Source organism: Triticum aestivum, chromosome 3A, assembly GCF_018294505.1.
Source record: "Triticum aestivum cultivar Chinese Spring chromosome 3A, IWGSC CS RefSeq v2.1, whole genome shotgun sequence".
Lineage (NCBI taxonomy): Eukaryota > Viridiplantae > Streptophyta > Magnoliopsida > Poales > Poaceae > Triticum > Triticum aestivum.
In genome coordinates, this window is record NC_057800.1 from 44,810,998 (window position 1) to 44,825,523 (window position 14,526).

Sequence of the window (14,526 nt, forward strand, 5' to 3'; positions counted from 1 at the left end):
GGCCTCCGATCCCTCCTTGTAGGAGGGGCTAGGGCCAGTGCCCCTCCCCCTTGCCCTATATATAGTGGGGGGAGGGGAGGGCAGTCGCATCCCATGCCTTGGCGCAACCCTCCCCCTCTCATACTCCCCCTCCTCCCGGTAGCGCTTGGCGAAGCCCTGCTGGATCACCGAGTGCTCCATCAATACCACGCTGTCGTGCTGCCGGAGATCCCATCTACTTCTCCTCCCCCCTTGCTGGATCAAGAAGGAGGAGACGTCCCCGAGCCGCACGTGTGCTGAACGCGGAGGTGCCGTACGTTCGGTGCTTCGTCGGATCGGGTCGCGATTTGGATCCATGATAAAAGTCCCAATCTCAGGTTTAAGCTAAAACATCCATGATACAAAAAAAATGATCTCGAACCCACAATTTCATTTTCATTAAACTCGGTAACAGATGGAGTAGGTGCTTCCCTCATTTGACAAACTAAAGAGGCATTGAGTTGAGCTTGCCTTCAATTTCAAATTAAATGGAGGCACCAAGTAGGAGCGTGTGATGGGCCCTGGAACAAACATTTGGCCCAGCTACACAAGCCAGCCGACAAGGAAGGAACCAAAACCCTAGCTCAATCATTCACAAAGACCAAAGCAGCCGCCTCGCCTCCACTCCACTTTCCCCATTCCCACCAGCTCCACCGCCGCCGCGCCCTCAATTCCGCCTCCGCCTCCGCCTCCGGCGTCCGTCCTTTGGCCTCACCATGGAGGACGTAGCCGGGATGATTTTCTCTGGCCCCGAGTTCAAGAAGATGGACGAGAACATGCGAATGCTGACGGTGGACGTCTTCAAGGCCATCCCCAGGCCGACCGTCTCCACGGCCGCGCCCCTCGCCAGCGCCGCCGCCGCCGCCGCCGCGCGGGACGGCGTCGACCGCATCAGCCGCCTCCCCGTCGGGATCCTCCGCAACATCGTCTCCCGCCTCCCCGCCAAGGACGCCGCGCGCACCACCGCGCTGGCCAAGCGCTGGCGCCGCGTCTGGCACTCGGTGCCGCTCGTCCTCGTCGACGCGCACCTCCTCTCCGACCGCAGCGTCGTGGGGCGCGGCCGCGGCTCCACCCAGTTCCGCGAGATGGGCCTCGACTCCTGGTACGCCGGCCTGTTTCGCATCCTGGACGCCATGGGCACCCTCGCAGACAACGTGTCCCACGTCCTCGCCGCGCACCCGGGCCCCTTCGCCTTCGTCTACCTCGCCGGCAACAACATGTTGTATCACCCGGACAAGTTGGAGCTCTGGCTCAAACTCCTCGCCGCCAAGGGCGTCAAAGAACTCGTCTTTGTGAACCTCGCATCCAAGTTCGACGACCAGCTGCCCATACCCGCCGAGCTCTTCAACTGCACCGCCCTCACCAAGCTCTACATCGGCACCTGGTGCTTCCCGGACACAAGCACATCCCACCTCCCGCCTACTGCCGCGTTCCCCTACCTCCGGGAGCTTGGCCTCTGCAACCTCCTCATCAAGGACGAGGACCTCGCCTTCCTGCTGGACAGATGCCCCGTCCTGGAGAAGCTCATGATCGCCAGAGCCCGGTGGCCAGTGTGCCTCCGCATCCACAGCCGCAGTCTACGAAGCGTTCAGGTGTGCATGGCTATCGTGCCAGAAATCAATGTGGTGCGCGCTACACGCCTGGAGAGGCTCTTTCTGTGGGAAGCTTGGGGTTGGGGCGACCGTGATCTCACCAACATGTCCTCCAAAGTCAAGATCGGCCATGCACCCAAGCTGCGCTTCCTGGGATTCTTGGTGCCTGGAATGCACCAACTTGAGATTGGCAACACAGCCATCATGGTCCGTGCTTTAATACTCTTCTTAATAACTATACTATGAATCTTCTTTAATTCCGAATCACCATGCATGTTTTAATAATTTCTAAGTTCCATCCTTTAATTTGTAGTATATATAGCAGTATTACCACAAAATGCATCATTAATTAATTTGCAGGCTAACACCAAGGCAAGTCCAAACACCACTGTCCCAAGCGTTCAGATGCTGGGAGTTCAAGTGAAACTTGGAACCCACTTTGAAGCCAGGATGCTGCCTAGTTTCCTCAGATGCTTTCCTAACATCGAGACGCTCTATGTCCAGGTATAATTTGACCTGAGTGACTACTCATGTTTGTGTCTGCCTGCACCAAATGAGACTGCTACTCATGACGTGCCTCTATTTGATTTATTAATTTGCAGTCCGAGAATGATGACTTCAAGTTCTGGGGACCTAAAACTGGTGGCACAAGCAAAGCCATCAACCTCAAGTTCTGGAAGGATGCTGGTCCTATTGAATGCATCCAGAGGCACATCAAGAAGTTGGTTCTCCGTGAGTTCCGGGGGAGGAAAAGCGAGCTTGACTTCCTCAAGTACATTGCCGAGCATGCGCAAGTTCTGGAGGAGATGGTGATTGTGATGACCCATGGGCATTTGCCGTCAGATAATTTGGGTGCCAAGCTGAGGATCTTCATGGCTTCTGCAAAATGGGCTAATGGATGCTGCAAGATGATGGTCTTCAAGAGTCCATTTGAGCAAGAAGGTACAGCGTGGTGCTACCTAAGAGGATTTGATTTTTCTATTGAGGATCCTTTCGATGTCTCAAAATGCCGCGAAGACAAATGTGCTGCCCATTAGTTTTCTGTTTAAGCATCTATAACGTACTGCCTTAGACTGTTGGTAATGTGTTTTCTCTGGTCTGGGATTTGGGAAGGATCCTACTTGCTTGGCTTCAGTGACTATTAAGTGCCCAAGTTTTTTAGCACTATCATTTCTCTTGCAGAAGACTATTGTTAGTTAAATGAGTAGAAATGCTGTTTCCAGGATTCAGTTTACATTGCAGGAGTTTGTCTAAATGTATGGCTGGATATTGATGGGAAAGTTTTATCCATCGCTTACTATCTAAGAATGTTCCTCAAGAATTGCTCCTTTTGGCATCGTGCTTCAGTTTTTGCAAATTCTCTATGGTGCTTGGTTGCTTATTTACATATTTACACCAAATTACCTCCGTAGCTATTTACGGTGTTTCTAATTTTTGTTCTGCCTATCCATTTTACCATGCACTTATGGAATATGGGGCTAAATTTACTATTGATTGTTGCTTCAACTGGGTCTGGGTGACACTTATTTATAAATAATTACATTTATAATAGGGACATAAGTCTAGGCTTCATTTTACCTTAAACATATATATATCTTGGTCAGTCTGGTTCTACCATGTGCTCTGGCATTTTGTTTTGAAATGATGGACCATATTTTTTTAGGCACCGTTAAGTCCAATTTATCACTATGCCACATGCACTGCACTGTCTGAAGATGAAATAGGTATCTTGCACAAAGGTAAGTAACAGCTTAAGCAACTCAGAGGGAAACAAATGCTAAAATAAAATAGTTCTTTTGGTGATTTCAAATGCTAGGTTTGAATTCTTGGTGCCATGCTTTCATTTAAACTGTGAATTAAGGTCCTTTCTACCTAGAAGAATGGACTTTAGGTGTGCCATTATCAGTTTATTACTCCCTCCGTTTGGAATTACTTGACTTCATTTGTATACAAATTTGTACTAGCTTAGCTCTCTCTCCAAGTCATCTAATTCCGAACGGAGGGAGTATAACAGAAAATCCTATGTGCAGGGAATTTGGGTTAGAGAGCAATACATAATTCATTTCTGTTATTTCATAACCCATGACCGCCTGGGCCTACCCGTCAGCCACTCGGAAGCGGCCTGATATAAAGCGCCGGACCGGAGTCTCCCGAACAGTGCATCTCATTTCGTCTTCTCTTCCTCACGCCCCTACGCTGCGCTTGCTCTCGCCCCAGCGCCACCGCACCGTACGCGTCTTGCCGACGACAATGGGGAAGGAGAAGACAGCGGCTCTGGAGCGGGCAAAGAAGGCGACATCGAGGTCGAAGGGGAAGGCGACCAGCCGGGGCGGATCTTCCTCGCGGTCCGGCCTGCCGAGGGGCTGGATCCAGGGCGACTGGATCCACTCGAGGATCTCCCAAGAAGATCTCGATGACTTGGCTGAAGGGGGGCTGATCCCCTATGACTCGGCGTGGCTTCCGGGGAAGGAATCTGAGCCGCAGCCTCGGGAGGGTGAGCGTGTCCTTCTTGCCACCCACGTTGATCGTGGATTTTCCTTGCCCCCTCACCCCTTCTTCCGAGGGTTTCTGAACTTCTTTGGGGCACAACTCCATCATTTTACCCCCAACTCAATCGTTTATCTTGCCGCTTTCGTTTCTTTGTGTGAGAACTTCCTGGGTTGTTGGCCTCACTGAGGTCTCTTCAAGCATATTTTCACTTGTCGCTCCCAGACAGTGAAAAAGGCTAATCCGAGTGACGAGAGGACCCAAGTGATCCAGATGTGTGGGGGTCTTGGCATCCAGATGAGAGGGAAAAGCTCCTTCCCGGCCATGATTCTTCCCGACTCAGTTCGTGGATGGCAGTCGACCTGGTTTTACTGTAAAGACCAGTCGACGCCAGGGCAATCGACTGGCCTCCCTCCCTTTACCATGGACCGAGTGGAAAAACCCTCCCCTTTGAAGGTGCTCTCGGAGGAGAAGGCGCACGTGAAGGTGTTGGTCGACTGAGTGGTCCAGCTTATTTGTGACGGGGTCACTGGTATGGATCTCTTGGAGGTCTTCCTTCAGCGGCGCATCCAGCCTCTCCAAGCTCGAGACCATCCGATGTGGATGTATTCGGGTCTTGAAGACTCCACTCGGATCCACCCGGAGGAGGTCGACAATGACACACTGGAGAATTGGCTGTCTGGCATTACCGGGAATAAGGACAATCCCAGGGGAGCCAGGAGAGTCCCTCCATTCGACCAGTCCCACGCACCAGAGCAGGTCTGATTCTGAGTTTTTGCTTGTAATCTGAATTCACTCGCGTAGCTGCCTATATTGCTTCGAGTGACTTTGATCTACCTGCTTTCTTTCAGGCCATTATTGAAATGTATTCAATTCCCAACGGGGAGCAAGAGCAAGCTCTGGAAGGCGAGACGAGTGGCGGCGAAAGTGGCGAGTGGACTTCCGATGGTGAAGGGGATGGAGGAAGCGACGACTCAAGCGGTGGAGAAGAAGTCGAGTCGCCTCCTCGCAGGGAGAGGCGATCCAAGCTTGACCAAGAACGGCCGAGTGCCCGTGACAAGGCAACTGCTCCGGCTGGTCAGTCTTCGAAGCGCCCTCGGATCTCTTCACCAACCCCGACTGAGAAGGCACCAAAGCACCCCAGAGTTGTAGAGCTGAAGACTCGGAAGGCGTTGCCCAAAATCAAGATTGATATCCCCGTCGCTTCCGCGTGAGTGCCTCTCTTTGCATTCACTCGACGCTCCGTGCTGTTTGTTTTTCTTGTTTTAACTGGACGAACTTTGGAACTGTCAGCCCTGCTACCTCCGGGACCTCAGCTTACAGGGACGAAGATGAGGTGATGGAGGATGCGGTCACTTCTAATCCGGGTATGATCCCTGCCATACTGTCTTTATTTTGGTCGATTCAACTGCAACGCGTACCATTGGGTGATGTGACTTTGACGATTGAACTTTGCATAGCTCCCAACGCTATTGACCTCCCTGATGATGATGAAGAGCCCGAGAGGCCTTCGACGAGGAAAAATAGGCGAGCTCCTGCAAGCGAGGCGCTACAGACGACGCCGAGGGCGGAACCAGTTGTTCAGGACACTGGCGACGTCAATCGGGGTTTTGTTACCTTCGCTGAGCCACTGTCGAGTGCCTTGCCTTCTTCGTCGACTGCTCAGGCCCCTGTCGACCCGCCTTCAGTTTTTGCGACCCATCATGTCCCAGAGGACAAGGTGAATGCTGCTAAGGAAGCCATACGCCAGGCGGGCATTATGATGGAGAAGATGAAGACGGTGCGGGACGCCAGCCAAGCCGCCTATGATGCCAGCTCGGCTCTCCAGAGCAACGTTCAGGTTAGTTGGTCGCCGCTTGTTCTGTTAGGATATGCTACCTGAAGATTCTTTCCGAAAACCTTTGCATCTGTACACCCACTGGGTGTGTCGATTGAATTTTTGGACTAGTGGGGGCACGCTGAGTGCACCCACTGGGTGTAGTCCCTGAGACTACGGTGGACTGCTGGCAGTCGACTGTAGTCTTTGTATTTTGCCGAATGTATAAACCGAACTGGTAGTTTATCTCTTCCACTCGATCTGGTCGAGTGGGATCAGAACCGGTGGGGGCACGCCAAGTGCACCCATTGGGTGTAGTCCCCGAGACCGCGGTCGACTTCTGGCAGTCGATTGTGGTCTGAGTTCTACTTTCTCTCTTTCTTTTTTTTACTCCCTCCACTCGACTCCAGCGGACTGGTCGAGTGGGATCAGAACCGGTGGGGGCACGCTAAGTGCACCCACTGGGTGTAGTCCCCGAGACTATGGTGGACTGCGGGCAGTCGACCGTAGTCTTAGTATTTATTGGCTTTGTTGTTTTTTTGCTGTAAAAATAACTTCTCCCCTTTGATTTCAGAAATCTTGTGATCTTGGAGCTCGCTTTGCTGACTTGGAGAAGCAGCAGATTCAACTGAACCTTTACTTGGAGCTGGCCAGGATAGAGCTGCAAAATGTCGGAGACGACGCCGCAGGTAAGACGAGTTTGTCAACTAGTCAGTTTTAGGCTTGGGTACCCTTCTGCTATTTCTGAATCAATCATCATTTCTTTGCAGAAAAACTGAGAGAAGCTCTGGCGAAGAAGGATCAGGATTTGGCTGCTCCTCGTAAGGAGGCTGACGACAAGACCGCTCTGGCCGAACAGAAGCTGGCTTCGGTAGGCCAGTTGGAAGAAGAGAATACCAGGCTGAAGACCGCTCTGAATGACTCCAACAAGGAGTGCTCGCGCTGGAAGAAGGAGAATCTCGTCCAGGGCGAGAAAATGGGAGGCATTGCTCGCAGGAGGGATGATCTGGAGAGTTATCTGAGAAGTCTTGCCAAGAAGCTGTTCATCAAGCTCGAAGGTGCACATTCTGTTCCGACTGACTTTTTTTTTGAGTCGACTCGTTGTACGAAAATTGACTTATCGTTGGATCGTGAATGCAGAGTTTTGCCAGAACTTTGAAGAGGAGACTGGGAGGATCGAGCCTGGTTTGGATCCAATCAACTCTCCCGTGAAAGATGAAACTGCCATGAATCTGCTCCGTCTGGAATCTCGCATCGACAGTGCCGTGGACTACTTGGCTCGACTGAAGGTCGCCATGTCGCGGATTGATCCGGCACTTTGGCCAGAGGCTGTGCTCCAAAATGATATCGAGTCCCTGATGACTCGACTAAATGAAATCCCCGACCGAGTGCAGGAGTGGAAGAAGTCTGCTGCTCGGTGTGGCACTGACGTGGCTCTGTCTTTGGTTCGTGTCCACTGCAAGGAGGTGCGACAGGACAAACTGGCAGCAATCAAGGTCGCCAACACCCAGAAGCATGACTTCCGAACCTTTATGGAGACTTTCATCGCTGCAGCCACTCGGATAGCTGACGGCGTCGACCTGGATGAGTTCGTCGAGCCTGCCAGCCCTCCTCCCGCGGAGTGAACAAACTCTTACGTCCCACCTTAAATTTGCCTCGGAATGCCGAGTGGTTTTTGTAACCGTTAAACTTTTTCAGGCTGCATGTCTGAGTACTTCGATCTATGATTTGGAACCTTTGGAATTTACCCGAACTTGGTTTACCGTTGAATATCTTTATGAATCTCCTGCTGAGTGAACCCATTCTTCATTCGAGACAACTTTTGCATTCGCAGCGCAGCTCCGAAGCAGAGGGAAGCAGTCGACCTATGTCTTGTATTTGTGGTGAAGCTCCCCAGGAGAAGGCGGCGGTCGACCCACACCCTGTTACTACAGAGTGGGACGGAGCGCACATTGTATTTGTGGCGAAGCTCCCCAGGAGAAGGTGGCAGTCATCTTGCCCCTCGTCGTCCTTGAGGAATGAGATGTGTTTCGTACTTAGGCGAGTATTGGACTGCAGGTAAGCCCCCGAGTGGGAGGATTGCTCTCCACTCGGTAGGATTTTTTCAAACTTAGGCGAGTGCCGGACTGCAGCTAAGTCTCTAAGTGAGAGAACTTAGGCAAGTGCTGGACTGCAGCTAAGCCCCGAGTGGGAGGATTGCTCTCCACTCGGTAGGATTTTTTCAAACTTAGGTGAGTGCCGGACTGCAGCTAAGTCTCTAAGTGAGAGAACTTAGGCGAGTGCTGGACTGCAGCTAAGCCCTCGAGTGGGAGGATTGCTCTCCACTCGGTAGGATTTTTTCAAACTTAGGCGAGTGCCGGACCGCAGCTAAGTCTCTAAGTGAGAGAACTTAGGCGAGTACTGGACTGCAGCTAAGCCCCCGAGTGGGAGGATTGCTCTCCACTCGGTAGGATTTTTTCAAACTTATGCGAGTGCCGGACTGCAGCTAAGTCTCTAAGTGAGAGAATTTAGGCGAGTGTTGGACTGCAGCTAAGCCCCCGAGTGGAAGGATTGCTCTCCACTCAGTAGGATTTTTTCAAACTTAGGCGAGTGCCGGACTACAGCTAAGTCTCTAAGTGAGAGAACTTAGGCGAGTGCTGGACTGCAGCTAAGCCCCCGAGTGGGAGGATTGCTCTCCACTCGGTATGATTTTTTCAAACTTAGGCGAGTGCCGGACTGCAGCTAAGTCTCTAAGTGAGAGAACTTAGGCGAGTGCTGGACTGCAGCTAAGCCCCCGAGTGGGAGGATTGCTCTCCACTCGGTAGGATTTTTTCAAACTTAGGCGAGTGCCGGACTGCAGCTAAGTCTCTAAGTGAGGGAACTTAGGCGAGTACTAGACTGCAGCTAAGCCCCCGAGTGGGAGGATTGCTCTCCACTCGGTAGGATTTTTTCAAACTTAGGCGAGTGTCGGACTGCAGCTAAGTCTCTAAGTGAGAGAACTTAGGCGAGTACAGGACTGCAGCTAAGCCCCCGAGTGGGAGGATTGCTCTCCACTCGGTAGGATTTTTTCAAACTTAGGTGAAACGGATTCGCAGCTAAGTCACCCACTGGGGGATTTCTTACGCAAACAAAAAAACAATAATAATCACTGGGAAAATTATAATGCTCTTGTCTTTGATAAATAAACTTCAGGAGTTTTTTTATTACATCTCATCCGAGTGAGAATTTAAGTATAAAAGGGGCAGAGTAGCTCCGCATTCCAGGCTCGTGGCTCATCAATCTGGCGATCGACATTGTAGAGGTGGTATGCTCCATTGCGGAGGACTCTGGTGACTATGAAGGGGCCTTCCCAAGTAGGAGCGAGCTTGTGTGGTTTCTGCTGATCCACTCGGAGGACTAAGTCTCCTTCTTGGAAGGCTCGGCTCTTCACGTTTCTGGCATGGAATCGACGCAAGTCTTGCTGATAGATGGTCGATCGAATCAAGGCCATTTCTCTTTCTTCTTCTAGGAGGTCGACTGCGTCCTGCCGGGCTTGTTCTGCTTCATCTTCTGAGTAGAGCTCGACTCTGGGAGCGTTGTGAAGCAGGTCACTCGGTAAGACTGCCTCGGCTCCATAGACCAAAAAGAATGGGGTTCTTCCGGTCAATCGATTCGGGATTGTCCTCAATCCCCAAAGGACTGATGGAAGCTCATCGACCCATGCACCTGCTGCGTGCTTGAGATCGCGCATCAATCGGGGTTTCAGTCCTTTGAGAATTAGGCCGTTTGCCCTTTCTGCTTGCCCATTCGACTGAGGGTGAGCGACCGAAGCATAGTCGACCCGAGTGCCCTGAGAAGCGCAAAAGGCCCTGAATTTGTCGGAATCGAAGTTTGACCTGTTGTCGGTGATGATGCTATGCGGAACTCCATATCTGAATATCAACTCTCTGATGAAATTGATAGCGGTGCAAGCATCAAGATTCTTGATAGGCTTGGCCTCAATCCATTTGGTGAACTTGTCGACTGCTACCAGCACATGAGTGAAGCCACTCCTGCCTGTTCTCAGTGGTCCAACCATGTCCAACCCCCAAACAGCGAAGGGCCAGACGAGTGGAATGGTTTTCAGGGCCGACGCGGGCTTGTGTGGCATGTTGGAGTAATACTGACATCCTTCACATTTGTCGACTATCTCTTTGGCCATCTCATTGGCTCTTGGCCAGTAGAACCTCGCTCGGTATGCTTTAGCCACAATGGTCCGAGAGGACGCATGATGGCCACAGGTCCCCGAGTGGATATCGTTAAGGATCATCTGACCTTCTTCTGGTGTAATACACTTCTGGCCGACCCCAGCCGCGCTTTCTCTATATAACTGTCCCTTTATGACTGTAAAGGCCTTGGATCGACAAACGATCTGTCGAGCTTCTTCTTCGTCTTCTGGGAGTTCTTTCCTTAGGATGTACGCGATGTACGGTTCTGTCCAGACGGGAGTGATAACCAAGACTTCCATGATCAAGTCGACCACAGCTGGTACTTTGACTTCAGTCGGATCCGTGGCACTTTTTGGCTGCGGGACCTCTTCAGTGAAGGGATCCTCCTGGACTGATGGTGTGTGGATGTGTTCCAGAAACACATTGCTGGGAATGGCTTCTCTTTTGGAACCTATTTTTTCCAGATCATCAGCTGCTTGATTTTTCAGTCGGGGTATGTGATGAAGCTCTAACCCCTCGAATTTCTTCTCCAGTTTTCTCACTGCATTGCAATAACCAGTCATGGCTGGACTTCTGACATCCCATTCCTTCATCACTTGATTGATCACCAAATCTGAGTCGCCATAGACCATGAGGCGACGGACGCCGAGTGAAATGGCCATGCGCAACCCATATAAAAGTGCTTCTTATTCTACCTCGTTGTTAGAGGAATCAAAGTGGATTTGAAGAACATATCTGAGTTTATCTCCTCTGGGAGAGACCAACACCACTCCGGCTCCGGAACCATTTATCATCTTGGAACCATCAAAGAACATGGTCCAATGCTCCGAGTGGACCTGAGTCGGCAGTTGCTGTTCAATCCACTCGGCGACGAAATCCGCGATTGCCTGGGACTTGATAGCTTTCTTTGCCTCAAACTTGATATCTAGAGGAAGGAGTTCAATCGCCCATTTTTCCACTCGACCAGTTGCGTCCCTGTTATGCAAGATCTCTGACAACGGAGCGTCGCTGACGACTGTAATGGAATGATCAGAGAAGTAGTGGGCAACTTTCTTTATGGTCATACAAATCCCATATACGAGCTTCTGATAATGAGGATACCTTTGCTTCGATGGGGTCAAGACTTCAGAAATATAATACACTGGGCGCTGAACTTTGAAGGTTTTCCCTTCTTCTTCCCGCTCGACCGTGAGTACCGTACTGACGACTTGTCCTGTGGATGCAATGTAAAGCAGCAAAGGCTCCTTGTTGATTGGGGCAGCAAGCACCGGCTGGGTAGAGAGCAGAGCTTTGAGTTCTGCGAACGCTGCGTTAGCTTCAGGAGTCCACTCGAACTTGTCAGACTTCTTCATCAATCGGTAAAGAGGTAATGCCTTTTCACCGAGACGAGATATGAATCGACTTAGGGCGGCCAAGCAACCAGTAAGCTTCTGAACATCGTGCACTCGCACAGGACTTTTCATTCAGAGTATAGTACCAACTTTTTCTGTATTGGTGTCGATTCCCCGTTCGGAAATGAGAAAACCGAGTAACTTTCCGCCAGGAACCCCGAATGTGCATTTTGATGGATTAAGCTTGATATCAAACCTTCTAAGGTTGGCAAAGGTTTCGGCAAGGTCAGTCAGCAGGTCGGAACCCTTCCGTGACTTGACCACAATATCATCCATGTACGCCTCCACATTCCAACTGATTTGGGTGAGAAAACACTTCTGAATCATCCTCATGAATGTGGCTCCGGCATTCTTGAGGCCGAATGGCATGGTAACATAACAGAAGCACCCGAATGGAGTGATGAAAGCTGTTTTGATCTCGTCAGGTCCATACAGACGGATCTGATGGTACCCGGAATAGGGGTCTAAAAAAGACAGTCGCTCACATCCCGCAGTCGAGTCGACTATCTGGTCGATGCGGGGGAGAGGAAAATGGTCTTTCGGGCAGGCCCGATTGATATGTTTAAAGTCAATGCACATGCGAAGCGACTTGTCCTTCTTGGGGACCATGACAACATTGGCGAGCCACTCGGAGTGGTAGATTTCTCGGATGAACTCTGCCGCTAAGAGCCAAGCTACCTCTTCGCCAATGGCCTTTCTCTTCTGGACGGCGGACCGTCGGAGATGTTCCTTGACATGTTTTATTTTTGAGTCGACTCTTAGGCGGTGCTTAGCCAGCTCCCTGGGAACACCCGGCATGTTAGAGGGCTTCCATGCGAAAATGTCCCAGTTCTCACGGAGGAACTGGATGAGCGCTTCTTCCTATTTGGAGTCGAGAGTTGTCGAGATATGAGTTGGAGCAGCGCTGGGGTCGGTCGGGTGGATATGAGCTGTCTTTGTATCACCAGTCGACTGAAAAGCTGACTCTGTAGTGGGCTTCTTGGCTCGCAACAAATCACTCGGGTCTGCAGTCTTCTGGTATTCCCACAACTCCACCGCTGCCATCTAAGCGTCGGCGATCTTCGAACCTTTCTGAAAACATTCTTCCACTTTCTTCCGATTGCCCGTAATAGTGATCACACCTTTGGGACCAGGCATCTTCAATTTAAGATACACATAACACGGTCGGGCCATGAAGCGTGCATAAGCCGGCCTGCCCAAAATAGCGTGGTAGGCACTCTGGAAGTCTACAACTTCAAATGTCAACCTTTCTTTGCGGTAATTCTTAGAATCACCAAAAACCACATCAAGAGTAATCTGGCCGAGTGATTCAGCCTTCTTCCCAGGAATGACTCCGTGGAAACTCATGTTGCTGGCGCTGAGTCTGGACATCGGAATGCCCATCCCTTTCAATGTCTCGGCATACAATATGTTCAAACCACTGCCACCATCCATCAAGACTTTGGTCAGTCGAGTGCCTTCAACCACTGGGTTGACCACCAGAGCTTGCCTCCCAAGGGTGGCAATATGCGTTGGGTGATCGGACTAGTCGAACGCGATGGCAGTCTGGGACCATTTCAAATAACTTGGTGTCGCCGGGGCAACCATATTCACCTCTCGGTTTATGATTTTCAGTCGACTTTTGCTCTCAACATCAGCAAAAATCATCAAGGTGGAATTGACTTGAGGGTATCCGTCGTCACTGTCCTCTTTGTCCTCGACCTTATCCGACTCCTTTTCCTTACCTTTGGGCTGTTTGCCCTGGAACTGCTGGATCAAGAGTCGACACTGTCGAGTGGTATGTTTCGGGTAAATGAAATTACCCTCTTCATCTTTCTTTGTGTGGATGAGACATGGCAAGTCCAACACATCATTTCCGTCCTGGTCTTTAACCTTTTTAGGGTTCTAAGGCCCTTTAGGTTTCCCTTTAAACTTTCCTTGGGTTAAAGCCAAGGCTTCCCCGGGAGCCGCTGGCTCGGCTTTCCGCTTCTGTTTCCGATTGGAATTGCCCCCGGGTTCTTGGGCGACTGACTTGAGTTTGCCACTCCTGAGCCGATCTTCATCTTCGCCATTAGCGTACTTGGTGGCAATCTCCATCATCCGATTCAGGGACATATCTCCGGTTCGACCGAATTTTAAATTCAGTTCTCTATACTTGACACCCTCCTTGAAGGCACAAACTGCTTGGTGGTCAGGCACATTCTCCACCGAGTGATGTAACGTGATCCACCTCTGGATGTAATCCCTCAAAGTTTCATTTGGCTTCTGTACACAAGACCGCAGTTCCGTCAGCCCTGTCGGCCGCTTGCACATACCTTCAAATGTGGTGACGAACACTCGGGAGAGATCCTCCCAAGTGTAAATGCTGCTAGGTGCTAACTGATTCAGCCACGCTCTGGCCGAGCCCTCCAACATGAGAGGAAGGTGCTTCATGGCCACTTCATCATTGCTGCCGCCGATCTGGACGGCCACTCGGTAATCTTCAAGCCAAGTATCGGGCTTGGACTCGCCAGTGAACTTACTGACTCCAGTCGCCAACCTGAAGTTGGGAGGAATCGCAGCGGCCCTGATAGCTCTACTAAAGCATTCTGGCCCCGAAACGTGTACTCTGCTGCTGGTAGGTGCATCTCTGTCGTGACCTTCTCGGTGAGCCCTGTTCCTGTCGACCAAACCCTGGACGAGAATGGATCTTGCGTCAAAGCCTGGCCCTCTGGGGTCGACTGGAATCCTTCGCCCACCACTATGAGGGCGCTTGTCATCCTGCTGGCGAGGCACATACGACCCGCTCCTCGGGGGAGGCGTGGGCACTCGATGTCGACCATCACGATCGACTCGGTGATCATACTGCTCATGGTTCCCATACTGGTCACGCCGGTCTCCACGTCCCTCACGCCTCGGGGGCAATCTCGGGATGTGAGCCGACTGGACTGTGTCCGCGGCAACGGATCTGCTGTGAATCCTGTTCCGCGACTGAGAAACAGCGGAATTCTGATCTCCTGCTGCCCGGAGTAACGCTCTGATCTGCAGCAAGCCTCTGCCAGCCTCCGACTGGGAAGGTTGAATCGACTCCGCTATAC

The 14,526-nt window shown here is 51.3% G+C and overlaps 2 protein-coding genes across 2 annotated transcripts; both read left to right on the forward strand.

Annotated features, from left to right (window-relative positions):
* Positions 1-592: 592 nt before the first annotated feature.
* Positions 593-2,931, forward strand: LOC123060127 (uncharacterized). The gene is made up of 3 exons (XM_044482700.1): positions 593-1,817; positions 1,971-2,114; positions 2,213-2,931. The coding sequence occupies exons 1-3, from the start codon at positions 735-737 to the stop codon at positions 2,645-2,647; spliced, it is 1,662 nt and encodes a 553-aa protein (XP_044338635.1). The 5' UTR covers positions 593-734; the 3' UTR covers positions 2,648-2,931.
* A 1,821-nt stretch (positions 2,932-4,752) lies between these two features.
* LOC123056728 (uncharacterized) lies at positions 4,753-7,640 on the forward strand. Its single transcript, XM_044480020.1, has 4 exons — positions 4,753-4,774; positions 5,558-5,937; positions 6,488-6,602; positions 7,612-7,640. The coding sequence occupies exons 1-4, from the start codon at positions 4,753-4,755 to the stop codon at positions 7,638-7,640; spliced, it is 546 nt and encodes a 181-aa protein (XP_044335955.1).
* The last annotated feature ends 6,886 nt before the right edge of the window (positions 7,641-14,526 follow it).